This window comes from Aquarana catesbeiana, linkage group LG01 (genome assembly GCF_042186555.1).
Source record: "Aquarana catesbeiana isolate 2022-GZ linkage group LG01, ASM4218655v1, whole genome shotgun sequence".
Classification (NCBI taxonomy): domain Eukaryota; kingdom Metazoa; phylum Chordata; class Amphibia; order Anura; family Ranidae; genus Aquarana; species Aquarana catesbeiana.
The window spans coordinates 553,823,174-553,845,144 of NC_133324.1; the positions used below are offsets into that span (position 1 = coordinate 553,823,174).

The window sequence follows — 21,971 nt, forward strand, 5'->3', positions numbered from 1 at the left end:
ATCTGCAATAAATCATGCATCAAAATAAAATTGCATCATTTTAAGGATGGAGAGATAATGTGATAATGTGATAATATATATGTAATATATATCACAGTAATAAAGAAACAGGAGTGTGGTGAGTACAGTTCATTAATATATTGCTTATGGACCTGTGCTCTCTCCATCCTTAAAATGATGCAATTTTATTTTGATGCATGATTTATTGCAGATACTGCTGCACTTTCATCTCTGTGTTTAAACAAAAAACTACATCCCTCCCTACGGGAAGTCTGACATATTGTGGACTGGTTTTGGATGCAGGTATTGAAGCCTGTTGGGGGATTTCTTCCCAACCGTGCTCACTCCAGGACCCATTTTTGAGGTATGGGGATTGGGCTTTGTTTGGTTTTTTTTTTTACTTCTCTTCTCTCTCTATTCCCTCATCCTCCCTTGGGGTCTAGGTGGGGGTATTCCTTTGCTTGGTGGACCATGTGGACCAAGTATGTATAGTGCTATATTTTGTTAAATTTATTGTATTGCAATGTGTTAATTTTTGTGTTTCTTCTTTAAACACATAAGGTTGTGCACAGTTTGCTGTTTTTTAATATTCATTGATCGAATACCCCTGTCCTTTTCCTGAAGAAGCAACTTCGGCGAAACATGTTGAAACTCCAGGACGTAGGAATATTATCTATGTGACTTCAGTTCTCTCATTTGGTCAGGGTTAGGTTAGGTGTGCATACCCAGGACTATGATTGCAACTGTAGACATATTTTTACTCTGTGTATTTTAAATAAATGATTTATACTTTTTTAATTGTTTTTGTCTTGTATATGACGTACCTTTAAAGTCCCACTCTCTCAAAATTTCTTGTTCACTATTTCCAGGGATGTTGGTACTTCTGTATGTTGTGTTTTTTCCTTGATGCTGACCTCTCTCCCCATTTCTTGAATCTGAAAAGTGTGGCATGCATTTGTTTTTAGCCCCCTATACTCTGCTACCCCTAACTAAAATCTAGTGGAGCCAATTGACTTTAGAAGTCACCTAATTAGCAAATAAAGTCCACCTGTGTGTAATTTAATCTCAGTATAAATACTGCATCATGAAGGCTTTGAACATATCACGGAGCACTGTTCAATCCATCACCCAAAAATAGAAAGAATATGGCACAACTGCAAATCTACCAAGACATGGCCGTCCACCTAAACTGACAGGCCGGGCAAGGAGAACATTAATCAGAGAAGCAGCCAAGAGGTCCATGGTAACTCTGGAGGAGCTGCAGAAATCCACAGACCAGGTAGAAGAATCACATCACCCTGAACACACCAACCCCAACATTAAACATGGTGGCAGCATCATGTTGTGAGGATGCTTTTCTTCAGCAGGGACAGGAAAGCTGGTCAGAGTTAATGGGAAGATGGATGGAGCCAAATACAGGGCAATCTTAGAGAGTCTGCAAAAGACTTGAGACTGGTGCGGAGGTTCACCTTCCAGCAGGACAACAAACCTAAACATACAGCCAGAGCTACAATGGAATGGTTTAGATCAAAGCATATTCATGTGTTTGAATGGCCCAGTCGAAGTCCAGACCTAAATCCAATTGAGAATCTGTGCCAAGTCTTGAAAATTGCTATTCACAGACGCTCTCCATCCAGTCTGAAAGAGCTTGAGCTATTTTGCAAAGAAGAATTGGCAAAAATGTTACGCTCTAGATGTACAAAGCTGGTAGAGACATACCCAAAAAGACTTGCAGCTGTAATTGCAGTGAAGGTGGTTCTACAAAGTACTGACTCAGGGAGCTGAATACAAATGCACGCCACACTTTTCACATATTTATTTGTCAAATATTTTGAAAATGATTTATAATTTTCCTTCCACTTCACAATTATGTGCTATTTTGTGTTGGCCTATCACATAAAATCCCAATAAAATACATTTACATTTTTGGTTGTAACATGACAAATGTGGAAAATTTCAAGGGGTATGAATACTTTTTCAAGGCTCTGTACAGTATTAATAAACGTGTCAAACAATCCAAGGGATATGTGGGATATGTAGATGTTCAATAAATTAATATGCTGTGAAAATTAGATAATGATTATGTAGTCCCAAATAAAGTCCTTATGCATGTATATTCCGATGTTTGCTTTTCACTTTTAGTTAAAGCGGACCTTCGGTTATTTTTTCATCTTTCTATTAAATCTTCTGCCCTTGTTGTTTTGAATAGTAAAAAAATTTTATTCCGCCAGTAAATACCTTATACAACCCACTTCCTCTTTCTTGTCTGGTAAAAAGCCTAGGCTTATAACATCATGCACAGCTCTCTCTCTGATGAGAGTTTGCCAAGAAGGGGGGGGTGAGTCATAAGAGGGACAGTGAGAGCTGCAGTGCTGGAGGTGTGCCCCTGTGTGTCTGTGTAAATCCAGGAAGTGAACAGGCAGCAGCTTCAGCTGCCCATAGTTAGAATGGCTGCAGCCAGACTCAGTGGAGGGAGATTTCTGCAGCATATTTGGCAAGTACAGAATCACAGTATATATAAAATAATACGCAAAATGGTTGGAGGGAAGCTTCAGAATGGCAAAGATGTTTTTACTACAAATTATGTGAGCAGACTGCAGTTCCTCTTTAATGTGTCATCCACTGGATCCAACACTAATAATATCCACCACATGTTGCAATCTTATTGTGGGGGTGGCAGCTCACCTTAGGGCTTGATCTATATTCTCAAATAGATCAAGCACCCTCCGTGCTTGAAAATGAAGACACATCTTATCACTTCTTAAAGAAATCCCACAAAATAGTCAGCCAAATAAAAGTAAAGCGCCACATCAATTAATATTATCCAGTAAATAAAATGTGAGACAATAATTAAGATACAGGGCTAAATGAAAAACAAATAAACTATAATAAGTTGTGAAATGAACACTTGATGTAATAATAATGGAACTCAACCATATGGTAAGAAGTGTAGATAACCACGTGATCTATGAAAATAAAGGAAAAAATAGAAACAAAAAAACTATACCAAACTCAGTAAAGAGATACAACCCAAATAAGAAGCAGTGCAACTGTGACATCTAGTGGCAAGCAGTCTAAATAGCATCCCTTACTAGGTTTTATCAGCATATTCTGATGTAATTACATTTACTAATCAGCTAAATTATATTCTGCAATAATGCACAATTTAAACACAGCATACTATTTATTTAAATAGAAACAACTAAAATATTTATCATTCTGTTTCAGGCTCTGGAGACATGGATGTGTTGCCAAAGGTAATGTAAAAAATGACATTTTTGTCCTTTCATATTTTTTAAGCTTGCAATTAAATTGTGTTAAATAATACTGCAAATGTACAGTTAACTAGAATCATAAATGTAAAAAGGGACTCTCTTTCTGAAAATGCTTGGTGCCTGGCTGTCATGATAACCCAATGGCTTTAATACTTTCTGGATCAGAACAAATTCATCAATATAGTTCAGGAGGTCTGATTTCAATATGACTCCATTGCTTGTCCTAGATTATTAATTCAATATATTAAAGCCAGAGACAGCCAAGCAATAAACATTTCCAGAAGGAAGTCAGCAATGATGACATCCTTATTTCTCTCCATACAGTTTCCATTAAAAACAAATCTTTATCACACATCTATAGTGGAAGGATTAATAAAGCCACAATACTTTCTCTGTGCCTATAGAAAAATAAAAAATCAGGTATTGCTATCAGTATGTTGTGCTGACTGCATAGGTGTGCGCAGCCTATTGCATTAGGGTGTGCACCCCAAATGTATTAAAACATGGACAGTGTTAGTAGAGCAGTAGACTTGTCATTAGGGCAGAGGTTGGTTTCAGTAGGGCAGTGGATGGTGTCAGTAGGTATTTATTTTAATTTTTTTATTATTTAAAAAAAAAATTTTAGGAGCCCTGTTATGGGGTTTTGGGGAATCTGCGCCACATGGGGTGATTAGGTTGTGCCCAGGCACACCCGGCACACCCCCCGGGCACACCTATGGCTGACTGCACTGCCTCCTCTCTATGATACATCCTTAGTACTGAATCGGTGGCAGCTAGCCCAACCAGTGATCCATTGCCAGAAAAGCAAAACGTTTTGTACAGTTCTAACTAAAGTTAATCTGTAATTTGCCCATGGTAAGCAAAGCAACGTTTTTGCTGTATAGGAGGCACAATAATCTTTCTGTACACATGACTTATTGATAAATTGTAAACTTACACATAGCTATGTGTGTGTGTTCTTACCCCTACCCCTAAAGACACACGCATATACAAACACGCATACGTTGTGTGAGGGCCTCTGTATGGAGACCTAGCACTGTAATGTGGAATGCATAGAAAAGGGACAAGTATTTCCCCACACACAGAAAAAGCAAGAAATTCTTTGGATCTGGAGTTGGAGCCCAGGGAAAGTTAGTACAGGATACCTACACTCACTGGCCACTTTATTAGGTACACCTGTTTAATTACTTGGTAACACAAATTGCTAATCAGTCAATCACATGGCAGCAACTCAATGCATTTAGGCATCTAGATGTGGTAAAGACGACTCGCTGAAGTTCAAACTGAGCATCAGAATGGGGCAGAAAGGGGATTTAAGTAACTTTGAACGTGGCATGGTTGTTGGTGCCAGACGGGTCTGAGTATTTCAAAACATGCTGATCTACTGAGATTTTCACACACAACCATCTCTGGGGGTTTACAGAGAATTATCTAAAAAAGAGAAAATATCCAGTGAGTGGCAGTTGTGTGGACGAAAATGCCTTGTCGATGTCAAAGAAGCCAGAGGAGAACAGGAAGACTGGTTTGAGATGATAGAAAGGCAATAGTAACTCAAGTAACCACTCCTTGCAACCAAGGTATGCAGAACACCATCTTTAAATGCACAACACATCCAACCTTGAGCCAGATGGGCTACAGCAGCCGAAGACCACAACGGTGCCACTCTTGTCAGCTAAGAACAGGAAGCTGAGGCTATAATTTGCACAGGCTCACCAAATTTGGACAATAGAAGATTGGAAAAACATTGCCTGGTCTGATGAGTCTCGATTTCAGCTGCAACACTCAGATGGTAGGGTCAGAAGTTTGCGTAAGAAACATGAAAGCATGGATCCATCCTGCCTTGCATCAATGGTTTAGACTGGTGGTGGTGAAATGGTGTGAGGGATATTTTCTTGGCACACTTTGGGCCCCCAAGTACCAATTGAGCATTGTTTAAATGCCACGGCCTACTTGAGTACAGGAGGTCCCCGAGTTACGAACCTCCGACTTGCGAACGACTCCTACTTACGAACGGGAGGTGGCGTCGGCGGCCACATCGGAAAACATCACAAAACATCGGAAAACGACATCAGAAAACAGGGGAAAACTCCGACTTGCGAACAAATCCGACTTAAGAACAAACAGGCAGTCCCTAACCCGTTCGTAACTCGGGGACTGCCTGTATTGTTGCTGACCATGTCCATCCCTTTATTAATACAGTGTGCCCATCTTCTGATGGCTACTTCTCCGCAGGATAATGCACAATGTCACAAAGCACAAATCATCTCACCACTGGTTTCTTGAACAAAACAATGAGTTTGAGATGAGACAATTTACTCCAATGGTCTCCACAGTCACCAGATCTCAATCCTTTGGGATGTGGTGGAATGAGAGATTTGCATCATGGATGTGCAGCCGAAAAATCTGCAGCAACTGCGTGATGTTATCATGTCAATATGGACCACAATCTCTGAGGAATGTTTCCAACACCTTGTTGAATCTATGCCACAAAGAATTAAGGCAGTTCTGAATGCAAAAGGGGGTCCAACCTGGTACTAGCAAGGTGTACCTAATAAAGAGGCCGATGAGTGTATATTGTCTGCTATAACTTGTTGGTTTTTATCAAAGTCTGAGAATATAGAAACAGCATTTATTCAAGTGTGCTAAAAAATGACCACATGGGTCATGTATAGACATGTGACAGCCCAAATGTTTTTATTTCTAATTCATTCCTAATTCACATTCTGCATCACTTGTAGAACTCTCCAAATAACATGGCAGGGATGAACAACCCTCCGGGAACGCCTCGTGATGATGGAGAGATGACCGGGAACTTCTTAAACCCCTTCCAAAGCGAAAGCGTAAGGATTTCATATTTCTAGTTATCAGGATAACAATTGTAATAACTTTTTTCTTTCAGTACATTCATTTGACACATTTCTTTACAGAATCAGATAATATGATTGCATCTAAGAATTATCTAAAAGACACAAGCAGTGCAGTGTCTTTGATTGATTTAGAGTGAAAAAGATAGATGTAATCATAATTATTCGGATTGGTTGGGGCAAAAAGACTGATCGTAGGAAAGTAGATAACTCAATATGACTATTAAGTGTATGATGCATGGTATTTCCAATAAAATGTTAAAGCTATCAAGATGATACTGTATATATAATACTTATTTGTATGTACATCTATGTAAATAAAACGATTCTGTGTATGGCCACCATATAATGCAAATGTAATTCGATTTCCATGTAACTATGTAGCATAGCATTACCTTTATTACGAACAAGTGTTTTTTTGTTTTTGTTTTTTCGCTTTTTGTTTTTTTGGTAGCATACCCAAATGTCCCTTAGCTCTTTGCAAATTCCAGCAACTCAATTTCATTTTGTTAATATTTCTGTGAAAACCGCCCAGTTACTATGTAGTAATCCTGATCTAGAAAGATGTATAGAAATGGCAGACAAGCAATAATATACAGTACCTTACATTGCAGAGCCAATATTATATACCTCATTGAGGATCTGCGAAGCCACCGGGCCACAGTGTTCTAAATAGGTACACTCAGATATAAAAACTTAAAGAGGGAGTCCACCTAAAAAAAAAAATATTAAAAGCCAGCAGCTATAAATACTGCAGCTGCTGACTTTTAATAAATGGCCACTTACCTGTCCCAGCATCCAGCGATGTCGGCAGCCGACGTCGATAACCCGCTCGGTTCTCCGCAGCTGCCGCCGCCATCCTAGGTGAGGGAATTAGGAAGTGAAGCGTTGCGGCTTCACTTCCCGGTTCCCTACTGCGCATGCGCGAGTCGCGCTGCGCATCATAACTGGTCCCCGCTATCTCCTGGGACCTGTGTGTTTCCCAGGAGACAGCGACAGGAAGAGGCATAGACTCCCGTGGGAGTCTATGCCGGAAGTGGATGCAAATACCTGTCTTTGACAGGTATCTGCACCCCCCTCCCCCCTGAAAGGTGCCAAATGTGACACCGGAGGGGGGGAGGGTTCCGAAAAGTGGAAGTTCCATTTTTGTGTGGAACTCCGCTTTAAAGCTTTTGTTACCACAACACATAATATTCCTGATATGTGCCTATTGTATCATGTACTTGTATGAGAAAGTATCCTGTCCTCTTTGTATTGCTTCCTTTATGTGAAATCCCTGGTATTCCTGGCAGTCCCTTTGCTTTCCTATTAAAAACTGACCACACTAAGCAGGAGAGCACACCGTGGTCAGTTCTCCAGCTATGCTGGGAACTCAGTGTACTCTCCTCCAATGATTAGACTTGTCCTGACAATCCCCCGCTGCACAGACATTCACTGGGAAGCTCAGTGTGCTGCTGCTTCTCCTCTCCCCTCTCACTAATAAAAAAGGGGGGAAAAAGTATTTATATATTTTTTTTTATATCTATACAAAATGTTTTGCCTTTCATTTCTATTTTAAACTGAATGAGTTGTTTTATAAGGTGATCGTTTACAATCACTTTAAGACCAGCCTAACACATTAATATGTGCAGTTCACTTTATTAATTTAGAACATAAAATTTATTTTAAAGGTATGTCATTTTGATTAACGAATCTATTGATGTTGATAAATCCTCCTGGCCTTTTGATTATAATTCCTCAATATCCCCATGTGAAACAATGAAATGAATTTGTGCTCAGCCAACAAGAGTGGTTTTCTCCGTATTGGCCATTTCCAGATGCAACTTTTGTATTTGACTTATTTTTCTCTTTCCACAGTACTCACCCAGCATGACAATGAGCGTGTGATAAACACCAATGGATTAAGCCTCTCCAGCGCAGGACTATCACTGTCCAAGCAGTAAGGATTACAAATTAGTTGTATATTTAAAAGCAGGAAAGTACTTACTCAGAGGCTCCTCTGCATATTGTACAGAGCAAATGGCTGGACTGGACTTCTACAGTGACTTCTACCTGTTGAACAGCAGTGTGCACAGAGGACATTTCATCCACACTTCTGTGATATTCTTTGTTACTTTTCTACCAAATCCCGGACTGCAGTGACAAGAGGGCCTTTACTAACACAATGTGTGAAGCCTACTTTTCAAATGACCATTTAGCTGGACATCCAAATTGATCAAGAAAGACAGCTTTGCTTCCAAGAAGGAGCATTTGGAGGATTTCAACACTATAGTCGGAAATTCCTTTGCATCGTAAGAGATATGTCCTTCTAACATTGAAGAGGTTAAAGCCACAAACATGCAAGTTTTGAATTTTATTTATTAAGAATAAATACTGGATCATAAGGATACTCAAACTCTTATTGTCTTACCTCCATTTTAGTGTGAAAAGTACTTTAAAGCGTTAAAGTGTCCATAAGAAGAAAACCTTTGTACACGATTGCCCTGTGACGTCCCTGCAGGCCCCAAAAACCAGCCATGTGAAACCCCTAGAACAAAATGGAACTCTGTATTTTATGCCTCTTTCACTTGGCCAGTATATTCTGAGAACAAGATAAATAGACATTTCTATATGAAAGGAAAAAAAATAAGATTTTAAATTGCTGTGTACAGAATGAGATCTTGTTGTGTAATGCATTTACCAGGGGGATTTTTGTCAGTTCATGTCTTTTTTTTACCGTACAGTGTAAAAGGAAACAAAAGGAATCTATTTTTTTCCATAAGCATCAGATTTCCCAAATTTCACTTTGTGTCTTTTTGGACCATTCACAGTTTCATAGTATCAGGAATTGTTACAATGTACATACTGTATATGTTTCAATGGGGCAACAGTTTCGGAATGCAGACCTCATCAAACAAAATGAAGAAACATAATCACTCTCTACAGTAGAAGAGCTTCTAGATATAAAAAAAAAAGATTATAATAATGTAAACAGGTTTGCAGAGGATACATATCAGAGAAAAAGAGAGATGTCCATGTATTCATTTTGCAAATCAGAAGCAACAGTTTAAGCCGGTACGCAATAGTAAAAGCAAAATTGTAAAACTGCAGTTTTGGCATTTTGTAAATTTACTTTATAGGACCCCTATCTATATTGGGAATGGAGAATGGAATTGATTAAATATGATTTTTTTTTAGGCTCCTTTCACATGGGCAGGGGTCTGTTCCAATCTTTTCACACATCCCCACGGGGCACAACAGAGTGGGTGTTACTTTTGTGACATCCATGTCCATTCAGTTTTTCTCTTCCATTTAAATCCATTTTTATCCTTTTACCTCTGATTCATCACATTTAGGTTAAAAAAAAATAGGAAAAGACCATTTTTGGAGCCAGATGGATTCGGAGGTAATCAAATATAAATGGATGTGCATCCATTTAAATATGTCTGCCCATAGACTAACTTTGAGCCTCTGTTCAGATCAGCCTAAACGTTAAAGGTGGGGGGCTGTTCGAACTGCCGCGTGAAAGGGATATTGGATTTTACTTGGTAAAGATTTAAAAGAAATAGAAAGAGTCATGTCATAGGAGCAGTTTTGTGGCAGTGACCCGCTTGGATCATAGCTCAGCTAAATTGTCAGTCTTTCACTGGTAACTCATATCTGATGTTATTGTTGGTTCTCTACAAAATAACCAAACTGAAAAGGAATTAAAGGTCAGCTCCACTCAAAACGATTACATCACTCTGGCATCTTTTGATTTACAGCATGGATTACATTATATCTTTTGTCCAGTGAGCATGGACTTTACAAAGCCAAATAATGGTGACACGTTGTCTGGTAAATTTACCATAATTATAACAAAGAATAACTATGGATCTACTATGAGGAAGTAGTACCTTCTTTTAGCCTTGGTTGGAGGGACAAAGACACAAAAACCACAGGAGGAAGATTTACAACTATAATAAATGTCTGATATAAGAAGGTAGTGATTTAACTTACCTGCGCCCAGCCAAAACTAGATTATATGTTTCGGGTCGTTTTTGCAATGCTATCTAGTGTAGGTGAAGATACTCGTATCTCACATCCTTGCATTGGATTTGTTGCTAGATCAGGGTTGCTCAACCAGGGTTCCTCCAGAGGTTGCTTGGGGTTCTTTGAGCTCTGAGCAATTTCTGCCCCTCGGATAAGATCCTACTGGCACCTTTTTTGCTAACTGTAAGGGGGTAAATCTTCCAAATAACCATAAGTGTAAGGGGCAATCTTCCCACTGACCATCACACAAATGTATTATGAGTTGTAGCTAGAGTCATTTTTAGCAGGGGTTCCCTGGGACCAGAAAGTTATTTCAAAGGTTCCTCTGTGTTGGAAAAGTTGAAAAAGCCTGAGCTAGATAGACAGGTACTTTATTGACTTAAAGTGTAATGTGGCTGTAATAATAATAATAATCTGGCATCTGGTCTTAAAGTAAACCTTTCCTAAGAGAAATGTAGGTCTGCTATTGATCAGTTTCTGAGTCAGTGTCCTGAAACAAGTAAGCAGATGAAGAAAGAGTATAGGGAGAAGTCCTTCCCTGCACACTTGTTCTAGATCAGTGTTTCGATTTACATATTCCACCAAAAGGGTCACATTGGCAGCCACTCAACTAGAATTTTCAGAAGAAGAATTCAGCAGTGACAGTCTCCCTGTCTCCTTCAGGAACATTTTTCTTCTAGGAAGTCAAAATAATAAAATACAGAGGATTTTGTGGTAACGCTGTAAATATATAGTATTACTTGTTTTTTTCTTCACATTTATTTTTATCACATAAGTACTGATGTTGAAAAATTTTCCTGTCTCTGTAATACCCATGCTTGTGTCTTCCAGGCAGTCACATCTACTTGTGTTGTGACTTGGTTGAATCAAGTGGTTCCTAATGTGTGTTAGTACTAACAAAGAACCACCTCTAGACAAATAATATAGGACAAATATTAGCAAATAAATCTAAACAAATTTACTAAACCTGCCCTCTTCCCCCAAGTCACAGCTTTTTAACATAAACCCTTTGCAAAATTAGAATAGTCTAACTAATAATCTAGATAATGATGATGAACCATAGAACGTAGGTATGTAATTAACCACAGAGAAAATAACATAGATTTGTCTGCACATGTATTAAAATTGAGCAGGATTATTGGGAAACTCTGAACACATTTCTCAATTTTATAAATTAAAGATATTTTTCTAATTACATAGGATATAGATGGAGCTTCCACTTATTTCCAGGGTTCTAGTACATCGGTCTACAAACTTTTCATTATAAGGACCACTTCTTATATTTTACAAATATTTATGGGCCAAAAAAAGACAGTTTTATAAATGATTCCATAAATGAGTCCACCCTTACATGAGGGTACCCACCAGAGTCCCTCTTTCATCAGGGTCCCATCATACTTCAGAGTCACCATCAGATTCTCCTCTTACATTGGGGTCCCCATTGCATTCCCCCTTATTTCAAGGTCCCTCGAAAGCCCCCTTACATCAGAGTCCCCCTTGCTGGGGCAAGCATATCATTAGTATCTAGGATGTTGATGGGAGAAGCAGAGACCATAGGCAGCCTTTGCTGTCCTGAACCCTCAGTCATTGGTCATTGGGGACGCGCCTCTGATCTTTAACTGAAGGCCAGATAAGATCTTAAAGCTGGCTGGATGTGTCCTTCAGGCCATAGTTTAGAGACCCGTGTTCTAATGGTAATTGCTCTAGGTACAGGCATCTTTTACAGTTTGTCCTAATTTGGGATTTGAGCTCTGCAGTAGATTGAATTTTCACGCTTGACAAATCCTTATGCCCTTTACACATGATAGGATTTTCCAACAACAAAATCCATGTTTTTTTTCTGACGGATGGAGGCTCAAGCTTGTCTTGTATACACACGGTTGCACAAATCTTTTCGGAAATTCGGAACGTCAAGAGCGCGGTGTCGTACAACACGTATGACGAGCTGGGAAAAATGAAGTTCAATAGCCAGTGCGGCTCTTCTGCTTGATTCCGAGCATGCATGGAACTTTGTGCGTCGGAATTGTGTACACACGATCGGAATTTACGACAACAGATTTTGTTGTCGGAAAATTTGAGAACCAGCTCTCAAATTTTGTGTGACGGAAATTCCGATGGAAAATGTCCGATGGAGCCTACACACGGTCGGAATTTCCGACACCAAGCTCCCATAGAACATCTTCCGTCAGAAAATCCTATTGTGTGTATGGGGCATTAGTGAGAGGGACACACAAAGACAGAGGTCACCGGTGTGTTTTGAATATTCTGTTTATATGTGGTCATGAAATGTATAAAAATGCCCTTTAAGACAGGCCAACCAACTCATACTACTTATCACTACTGGCTTACTTCTTTAAATAGAATGCCACAATCTGATATTGCTCTTGCAGCAATTATACAGGTTTTAAATGCTTCAACATGTTATAATACATACAGTACTTTGTCATTAGAAATGTATGTGAGCTGCAGTTGCTGCCATTCTTTGGAAAATGCAAGTTGTCTAGCCATGTCTTACTATAGTACTTTTGAGTCACGGACTTACATATCTAAGTCAAAGCCTCAGACAACACTGAAGCTATCACACAAGCATGACAGACAGGGAGCTAAAATTCTCAAAGGAGAGGTCAGCAATGAAGGTTCCCAAACGTTTTTCATGACTGTCACTTTAAGGGTTGATTCACAGAACTTAATGGGTTATATTAAATGGCGTTCATCAATTTAACGAACAATAATTTTGTCATCAAAATGCTCAGTTCACTTACCAGATTACTGCATAGGTGTGCAATTATTTGTTTGCCTTAAAATAGTTATTTAACAACTGCAATCTTATATTACTCATATATTCTTTTCATGAATCAATATTTTATCTCCACCAAAAATGGCTCAACTTACTACTCTCCACGATAAATACCTCACAATTATCGCCAGCTAGCATTCGCAGTATTTTGAGGAGTAAAAATCCTTTAATAATTGTTGTGAATTGACATTACATACAAAATACTGCAAAAATCAAAAACCTGGTATAGTAACTTTAACTTAAAAAACATTTTTTATGATAAATGTTAACAGCCCACATCAACAAAAACAACACGTGTATTTTTTAGTGAATTGAACCCTAAGTGGTGTATTTATAAAAAAAAATTCACAGAACTTTGTGACTTGTCAAACTTCATTCGTTCCTTGTGAATGGGGGCAAAAATGAATGTTATTATTCTATATTCTCTACAGGTTAAATGTTTTTGTCATACAGAATGGAGTAAATGAGGAGAATACTACATTATGACCAATAAATGGAGCTGATGATCATAAGAAATTTTTTTTTTTATGTCAGCTCTATGTAATGGTCAAAAATTCTGTATTTTCCCGAACTACTCTATTTTTTATGAAGAAATAACATTCGACCTGAATAAGAAATAGCCTAATAACATTTTATCTTGCAGAACAAAGGTAAGTGCACACAAGACAAATAGCGCAGAAGCTAAACATGCCAATTATCAGGTGTTCTTAGAAAAATGCTAAAACTTTTAAAGCGATCTGGATGAAACAAAACATTAAAGCATACAGACCATGGTACAGTCCTGAGATCTGCTGCGATTCTAGAGGTGTAATAGTTGTTACATGCAGCACCATGGAAAATTTGCCAAACTAGCATAGCAGTTAGATATTATTCCAGTTAGTATTTGTATAACTTTTACATTACACTCCCAGGCTTTTCCATAAATTACAGATTTTTATCCATGCACAAGGAGGGGAGGTAACAATAGCCATAGTACTACTGCTGCCCTCCCATACTTAGATCCACTCACTGGAGGCTGCAACTGTTTGGCCAGACAGCTAGTGGCTGTAGCAATATCAATAACTATTGCTTACTGTCCCACGGCTGTCTATGTCATGGCGGTACAGTAGGTACATTTCCCAGCAAGGGCAGAAGTAGTGCTTTAAAAGAATAGTTACATTTCTATTTTAAGCAGGAGAATAAACCCCCAAAACAGAGCAAAATCCCTATTGTCTTTTTCTTTTAAGGTTATCACAAGTCTACAATGTTTTATTTCTACAATACCACTGTGAAATGTTTAAGCTGGGCATGTTAACTCCTTCAAGGCTGAAACCACAGAGACCTACAAGCTGTTGAAGGAACGTGTGTGTGTATATATATATATATATATATATATATATATATATACATATATATCTTCTCATCCTTCTTCAGAGCCTGCAAGGACATGGGGTGTTGTACAGGATCACAAACAGGGACACATTTAACTGTCTTACAAAGGATTTTTTCCTTTTTTTCTACACATAAAGGACCTCATTGCAAAAGATGTTTGTGCTTGTTTTGTTGTTTTATTTGATTTTTTTCTATTGTATCTCAAAGCAACTTTGTACAGAATCATGCTAATAACAAACCCACATCCTTCCTATTATTAATTTTTATACTTTTATTTTTTTTTCTCCTGCAATGTCTGCGTAATTCTAGTGTGATGTAAAATACTGTAACATTAGGACAGGATTTAAAAGACAAAAAAGTAAAAATGTACTGTTATTTGTTCTTTATATGATATGACAGTATTTGCAATATAAAGCATTCTCTTACAGAGCCTGCTTTGTATTATGCTTGTAGGGTTAGAATTCAGTCCTAGATTTTAGTTGTTCTGTGTAGGAAATATATATATATATATATATATATATATATATATATATATATGTCATTTGTATGTTCTTTATATTGTAAAAAATTCTTTAGAGCAAAAGTTGCTTATTAAAACAAAAAAAAAACTGCTTCAATAAATGTAATTTGATTTTTTTCATACATTTGCTTGGACTCTTCTATTATGCAGGTACATTTATTTCATTGATTTTTATTTTAAACCATAACTCTGATCAAAATGGTCCAGGTGGGTGGGAGATTAGAAGGATACACCTGAAAATATCAGCTGCATCATGAGTCTACTGAAAATTATGCAATTTATTACCCAAATTGTCTGTACCCAGTAATTTAAAGTACACACACTTTAAGCTACCTTTTCACTTTTTGATTTTCAAATACGCTCAGTATATCCATGTTCACTGAAACCAACACCACAGACATAGAAAGAAAGGCAAGCAGAATGTAAGACACATGGTTTGGAGATCGGATTTTGGGGGCACTATCTGGATTCTCTCTGGTTTACAAATATCAGTCAATGACTGAACATGCTCCTACCAGTTTTACATGACAAACAATATATCTGCTATTATCTAGTGCAGCAGTAGCTCTCAACCACTGGGTAACAGCCTTCCTTCTGCCAGTTCCTGCTAGACTCTAGCTGAGCAGAGGGGGCCATAGCTCAGCAGGAATATGCTGTCTTTCACTTCCTCCAGCTCCTGGAGTGGGGGTGTAGCTGCAAGGGTCCTTCTGGAGAGCTCTTGGTGCCCTGGGTACTTGACAATCCTGGCAAAGCGATGCACACTATGCTGACCCGTGTCCACAGCCATACCTACAATGGGCACATGAATATCAGAAATGGACATCATGTGGATGGCCGGGTGCATGTGCGTCGCTTCCATGTGGAAGAAATGGCACCAGGATGCAGTGTGGGAAGAAGACAAGCAGGGTGGTGCTTTGGACAATGTTCTGCTTGAAAACCTTGGTCCTGCCATTCATGTGGCTGTTACTTTGACATGCATGATCTACCTAAACATTGTTGGTGACCAAGTATACCCGTTCATGGAACCAGTATACCCTAATGGCTTTGGCCCATTTTCTTTACCATGATAATAATGAAAATAAGGTCTTTATTGAAAAAAGTTGCATATACAACAAACATTGCATTACATTACAGTGAAAGCAAACTTGACATACTTCAGTGTAGATGTTTGCAACAAGGTGAAGAAGTGCTAGATCATTGAGGCTGGAACAGTGTTCAATGGAAACAAGTCATAGTATGTGTTATGTGTACATAGCACACTTGAAGCGGACATGGTACAATGCATGTAACAATATACAAAAACAAAATGGCTTAATAAAAATAGAAACAGTAAAGAGGAGGTGTATATACAGTACGGGGAACCACAGAATACACATACACAATTTAAGACAGAGGGAGTCAAGCGGGAGATAACTCAAGTAGCGATAGCCACAGTGCCCCATTGATTTCAATAGGCAGGAGCGGTATACACACCGCTCCTTCACCGCTCCAAAGATGCTGCTAGCAGGACTTTCTTTACCATCCTGCTAGCGCACCGCTCCAGTGTGAAAACCCTCGGGGCTTTCACACTGGAGACAAAGCAGCTGCACTTTCAGGTCGGTTTGCAATCGCTATTTTTAGCTCAATAGCGCCTGCAAACCGCCTCAGTGTGAAAGGGCTCTAAATAAGGTTTGTCAGCATCAGGATAAGGGAAAAACCACGTAAACATTTTTTAGGATGTAGAGTGAATGGGGAACCCATTTGGTCATGCAGGAATCAGACTATCTGAAGCCAAAATCGCCTGTGTTATTGGGAATGCCCATAGTAAATTGTAAAAGGTGCATAATGTGTTAGATCAGAGTGGGCATAGTGGACTATGAGTGTAGCAGTATCTAGATGAAAAGGGGTCAGGTACGCTCCATGTAGGATATACTGCTGTGCTCAACGATCCAAGACCCTAGGAGATACCATCTTATAGAGGCCCATAATTGGATTTGGCATGGAGAGAAGTTCAGGTAGACAGCTAATGTACCAAAAGAGGGGTTTGAGAGTAATGTGTAGGGGTGTTCAGCTAGACCGAAGACAATGCCCAGATGCATTGGTGGTGGTATAGCAAACTTATTCTGCACTAAAGCATACCCAAACCCCACACATAACGGACTGTAAGGGCATAAAAGCGGGATCAGTGGGCTGTTTGCAAACCAGGATTTGGTATCATGGTAAATATGGTTTGTCAAAGTGATAAAGATAGAAGAGCTGGGCTGCTAAGTAGTAGGTATTGAAATCAGGCAAAGCTTCTTCACCCAAGGTCACCAAGTTTTTAATGGTTGCCCATGGTAATGTCTGCCCCACACAAATGTATTTCAGATAGAATCAATGGTTCTAAAGTTTTTCAGTGGTATGTACACTGGAGAGTGCCATAGAATATATAGAATTTTGGGCAGTAACACCATTTTAATGGTGTTAGGAAGGAGAGTTTAGGTCACATCTGTACTTTTGCTTTGAGCAGAGTAAATAAAGGTTCTTTATTAAGAGGTGTGTAGTCTAGAAGAGACAGAGTTTGGCCACAACAAGCCGACTTGCCATCTGAGACCATGGCATTGAGCATATCCTGGTATTATTATGAACAATGGGTTGCGAGTTTGAAACCGAGTGAAAGATCTTGAAGATAATGACATCTTTTTGGACAATGTCCTATGGTCCAAGGGAATTGACCCTTAAAAGGAGCATTTTACCAGATGCAAAGATATTTAGATGGTTATTTGAGAGACTAGTCAAGTTTGGTCACAAAACACTCAACTGCTCTTTGGGTCTGTGGCACTGAGCATATGCTGGTGTTATAACACGGCAAGGGTTGCGAGTTTGAATACTCAGATAACCAGGCTTGTTTTATTGAAGTTTTAGGCAGCAGTTGAGACTGTGCCCTATGGTTCAAGAGAATGAACTGTTGAAACTACATTTTTACCAGTTGAGAAAATCCCTTAGTAAACCAGGTCAGTGTCGCAGACTGTTGATGGAGTAGAGATAGAGATGATGTGTGGTGAAAGATCTTAAAGTTAATTGCATCCGTTAAGATGATATCCTATGTTTCAAGGGAAATAACTTTTGAAAGGAGAGTTTGACCAGATGCAAAGATATTTTTGTAGGCCAAGTGAGAGACTAGTCTAACTTGGTCTCAAGAAGTTCACCTACTGTCTAAGGCCGTGGCAATGAGAATATGCTGGTAGTGTCACATGCAAAGGCTTGTGTGTTTGAATCCTTGGATAACCACCTTTTCAGACTTCTTTATTGATAATGTAGGCAGCAGTTGAGATTGTGCCCTGTGGTTCAAGAGAATGGCCTGGTAAAACTGCATTTTTACCATATGAGAAGATCCCTTAGTAAACCAAGTCGAAGTCTGGGGTCAGCAATTCAGTACAATTTTTGGACATTAAGCCACTAATATGATAACATGTAATGATAATACAACTATAAATAGGCACATCTTTTACCTTTGCTGGTGGCGTTGTTTGTATGGTAGTGGTTATATAAATACAATTCTTGTGAGTTTAAATCTTGAGGTAGTCACCTGCTTGATTTTATTTATTAAAGTTGAAGAAATTCATAGCAACCAATTGACATTCATACTAGGTATTTGGTTACTGGGGTTACTGCACTTTGTAGGTAACAGTTCAGATGGTGTCCTGTGGTTCAAGGCAATGGAGTCTTGAAAGTGCACTTAGGAGGAGGCAAAGTGGGAGACTAGTCTAAGTTAGATGGTAGCAATTTAGTAAAATGTTTTAATATTATTGCATTAGTCATAAAAAAATAAAAGAATGGTATTCCCGCGCTACTTAAGGTTTTTATAGTAAAAAGGTGAAATTTGGTTGCAGCAAAAACACTGACAGGGGTCAAACCCCCACCCCAAAAAATGTGCAAAAAATCAATATATGGTGTTGCGCTCCAGATATTAAAGTGCTAATGTGATCAATAAAGTGCTAAATGTACAAAGTGATCCACATACAAGTAAAATATAATAATACCGCTTGCAGGATACAGCACTTTGGAACTTACCTGACTACTATTAATGCTGTTTACCTTACAGCAGTGAGGTAAGGAGCCATTGCACCTGTAGGTGTGAGCACACCGAAGATTAAACCACCCAGTCACTGTCACCATTGTTTGAAGCAACACAGCACTTTAGTCACCGGCACCCTTTTCTGAAGACTTGCTTATTCTTATTTTTATTATATTCATTTTAATCTCTTTGTATCAATTTTGATATTTATTTTTTATCTTTAATTTGCACTTGATTTTATGGTTTATCACGTGAATTTTACAGACTTTTTTGTATGACTGTATAGCAGATTTTATGTGATCACAGCACATTTCTGTCACTTGGAATTTTTGGACATTTATTATATTTTACCTGTATGTGGATCACTATTTAGCACTTTATTGATCACATTAGCACTTTAATATCTGGAGCGCAACACCATATATTGTTTTTTTTCACAATGCATTAGTCATATGGTATGCCATGATATTAAAGCTCTAGTTCTGAGAACCACTTACCATCAGAGGAAATGCCCTTGTATGTATGGCACTGAGCTAGCAAATAGTTGCAAGTTTGAAGTCTTAGGTGGCTACCTTTTCAGATTTTGATATATAAAGTTGCAGTAACCTTATGCAACCAATCCACTTTTAGACAAGCTATCCTCCCATATTGGTTGCTGTGTTACTGCACTTTGTAGGCAGCAGTTGAAATGATTCCCTATGGTTTGTGGCCATGGACTCTTAAAGGTACAGTTTTACCAGATGGAAACATCCCCTAGGCCGAGTGAAAGACCTGTCTAGGTTTGATGGTAGAAGTTTAGTAAATTGTGTGAATATTAATCCACTAGTCAAATGGTAATACATTAAATTAAAGGTCTAGATTTGAGCACCACCCACCATCTGAGGCAGTGGCCTTGTATGCAAGACACCGGACTAGCAAGTGAGATGGTTGCAAGTTTGAATTCCGAGGTGACCACTTTTTCAGATTCATGTATTAAAATTAGAGGTCGGCCGATATTTGGCCATTTTTGATAAATCGGCATGGGCCGATTATTATCTAAATTAGGCCGATATTTAACACTGGCCATTCCTCCTCCCCTCTCCACACACAGCATGGCGCTTGCCAGAGCCGCTGAGTGTGTGAAACTGACAGGTAACGCAGAGGAGAGAGAGAGAGGGGATCTGTCAGAATTAAAGTTGATGTCGGGGTGGGCGGGACCCAGCCGGGGTGGGCAGGACCCCGCAGCTATCAAACACAGCCAATAGGATGGGATCTGGGCGAGCCGCTATATGTATGTGGCCCCGCCCCTTTTCTTAAGCAGCCCAATCATTGGCTGCTGTTTGATAGCTGCTGGGTCCCGCCCACCCCAGCCGGGTCCCATCCACCCCGACATTAAGCTCAATTTTGACAGCTCCTCTGTTAGTTTCACACACAGTTTATACTCGGCTCAGTGTGAAAGCTGTCAGTGCCACCTGCCAGTGACAATCAGTGCCATCTGTCAGTGCCAACCAGTGCCTGCCAGTGCCACCTTCAATCACTGCCACCTGCCAGTGCCAAGAGTGCCACCTGCCAGTTCCAAACCAGTGCCACCTGCCAGTGCCACCGCCAATCAGTGCCACCTGCCAGTGCCAACCAGTGCCTCCTCCAACCAGTGCCACTGCCAATCAGTGCCACCTGCCAGTGCCAACCAGTGCCTCCTCCAACTAGTGCCACCTGTCAGTGCCAACCAGTGCCACTGTCAATCAGTGCCAGCGCCAATCAGTGCCACCTGCCAGTGTCATCTGTCAGTGCTACCTGCCAATCAGTGCCACGTGCCAGCACCACCTGCCAGGGCCAACCAGTGCCATCTGTCAGTTCCAAACCAGTGCCACGTGCCATCCAGTGCCACCTGCCAGTGCCATCTGTCAGTTGCAAACCAGTGCCACCTGCCAGTGCCAAACCAGTGCCACCTGCCAGTGCCAAACCAGTGCCACCTGCCTAAGCCAACAAGTGCCACCTGCCACAGCCAACCAGTGCCATCTGTACTGAGGACATCAAGTGTGTGGTAGAGTGACAGGAGCAAGCAGGGAGGAGTGGGTGAGGTTTTTTTTTTAAATCGGCCTAAAATATCAGTCACAAAAATCGGCATCATATTTCGGCCATCGGCCGCCCCAATTTCTAAATATCGGCATCGGCCAGAGAAAAACCCATATCGGTCGACCTCTAATTAAAATTGCAATAAAGCTAAAGCAACCAATCAACTTTCAGAAGACTTATCCTTTCTTATTAATTGCTATGGATTATTACACTTCGTAGACAGCAATTAAGTGCTCTATGGTTCATAGCAAAGGACTCTTGAAAGTACAGTTTTAGCAATTTGTAAGTTCTTCTAGGCCAAGTGGCAGACTAGTCTAGGGTCTGATAGGAACAATTTAGTCAAATATGAAGCTCCTAGTCATGTGTTTTTTCATGATGATATTAAAGGTCTAGATTTAAGCACCACCTACCGTCTGAGACAATGTCCCTGCATGTTTGCCGCTGATCTCACAATGATAAATTTGCAAGTTCAAATCCTCAAGCAACCACTTTTTCATGGTTCATTTTTTAAAGTTACATAAACTGAAGAAGTCCATAATAACCAGTCAACTTTCAGACTAGGTATTATTTCATTATGGTTGCTTTGGGTTATTGTACTTTGCAAGCAGCAATTAAGATATGGCTCAAGGTAAGGTGTTCTTGAAAATACAGTTTTACCAGATGGGAATATCCTTTGGAAGGTCAACTGGGAGACTATTTTTTGTTACATGATGGCAATTTAGTACAATGTTTGAACATCAGGCCACTGATCATATGGTATGTCACGATAATACAATTCTGGTTTGAAGTACTGCTCACCATCTGAGACTATAGCCTTGGGGTTATGTTTGTGATCCCATAATGGAAATGGTCATGAGTTCAAATCCTCAGGTGGTCACCTCTCCAGATATATTTATTAATGTTGTACAAACTGCTGAAACCAATAGCAACCAATCCTCTTAATATTTGGTGCTATAAGTTAGCTTGAATTTAGGATGTATAGGCACTGCTGTCAGGCTAGAGTATACAGGTCTGTGGCACAGCATGTAGGGGCAGCAAATGT

At 39.5% G+C, this 21,971-nt stretch overlaps 1 protein-coding gene across 3 annotated transcripts in view; it reads left to right on the top strand.

The window, feature by feature from the left end:
* Positions 1–9,057, top strand: part of SSBP4 (single stranded DNA binding protein 4) — a 735,140-nt gene extending 726,083 nt beyond the window's left edge. For all 3 annotated transcript variants that reach the window (XM_073595915.1, XM_073595931.1, XM_073595924.1), the window contains 3 exons: positions 3,229–3,257; positions 6,014–6,115; positions 7,997–9,057. In XM_073595915.1, coding sequence (XP_073452016.1) covers positions 3,229–3,257; positions 6,014–6,115; positions 7,997–8,026 — 161 coding nt within the window. In that variant the 3' untranslated portion in view covers positions 8,027–9,057. The remainder of the gene's footprint in view (positions 1–3,228; positions 3,258–6,013; positions 6,116–7,996) is intronic.
* Positions 9,058–21,971: the final 12,914 nt, after the last annotated feature.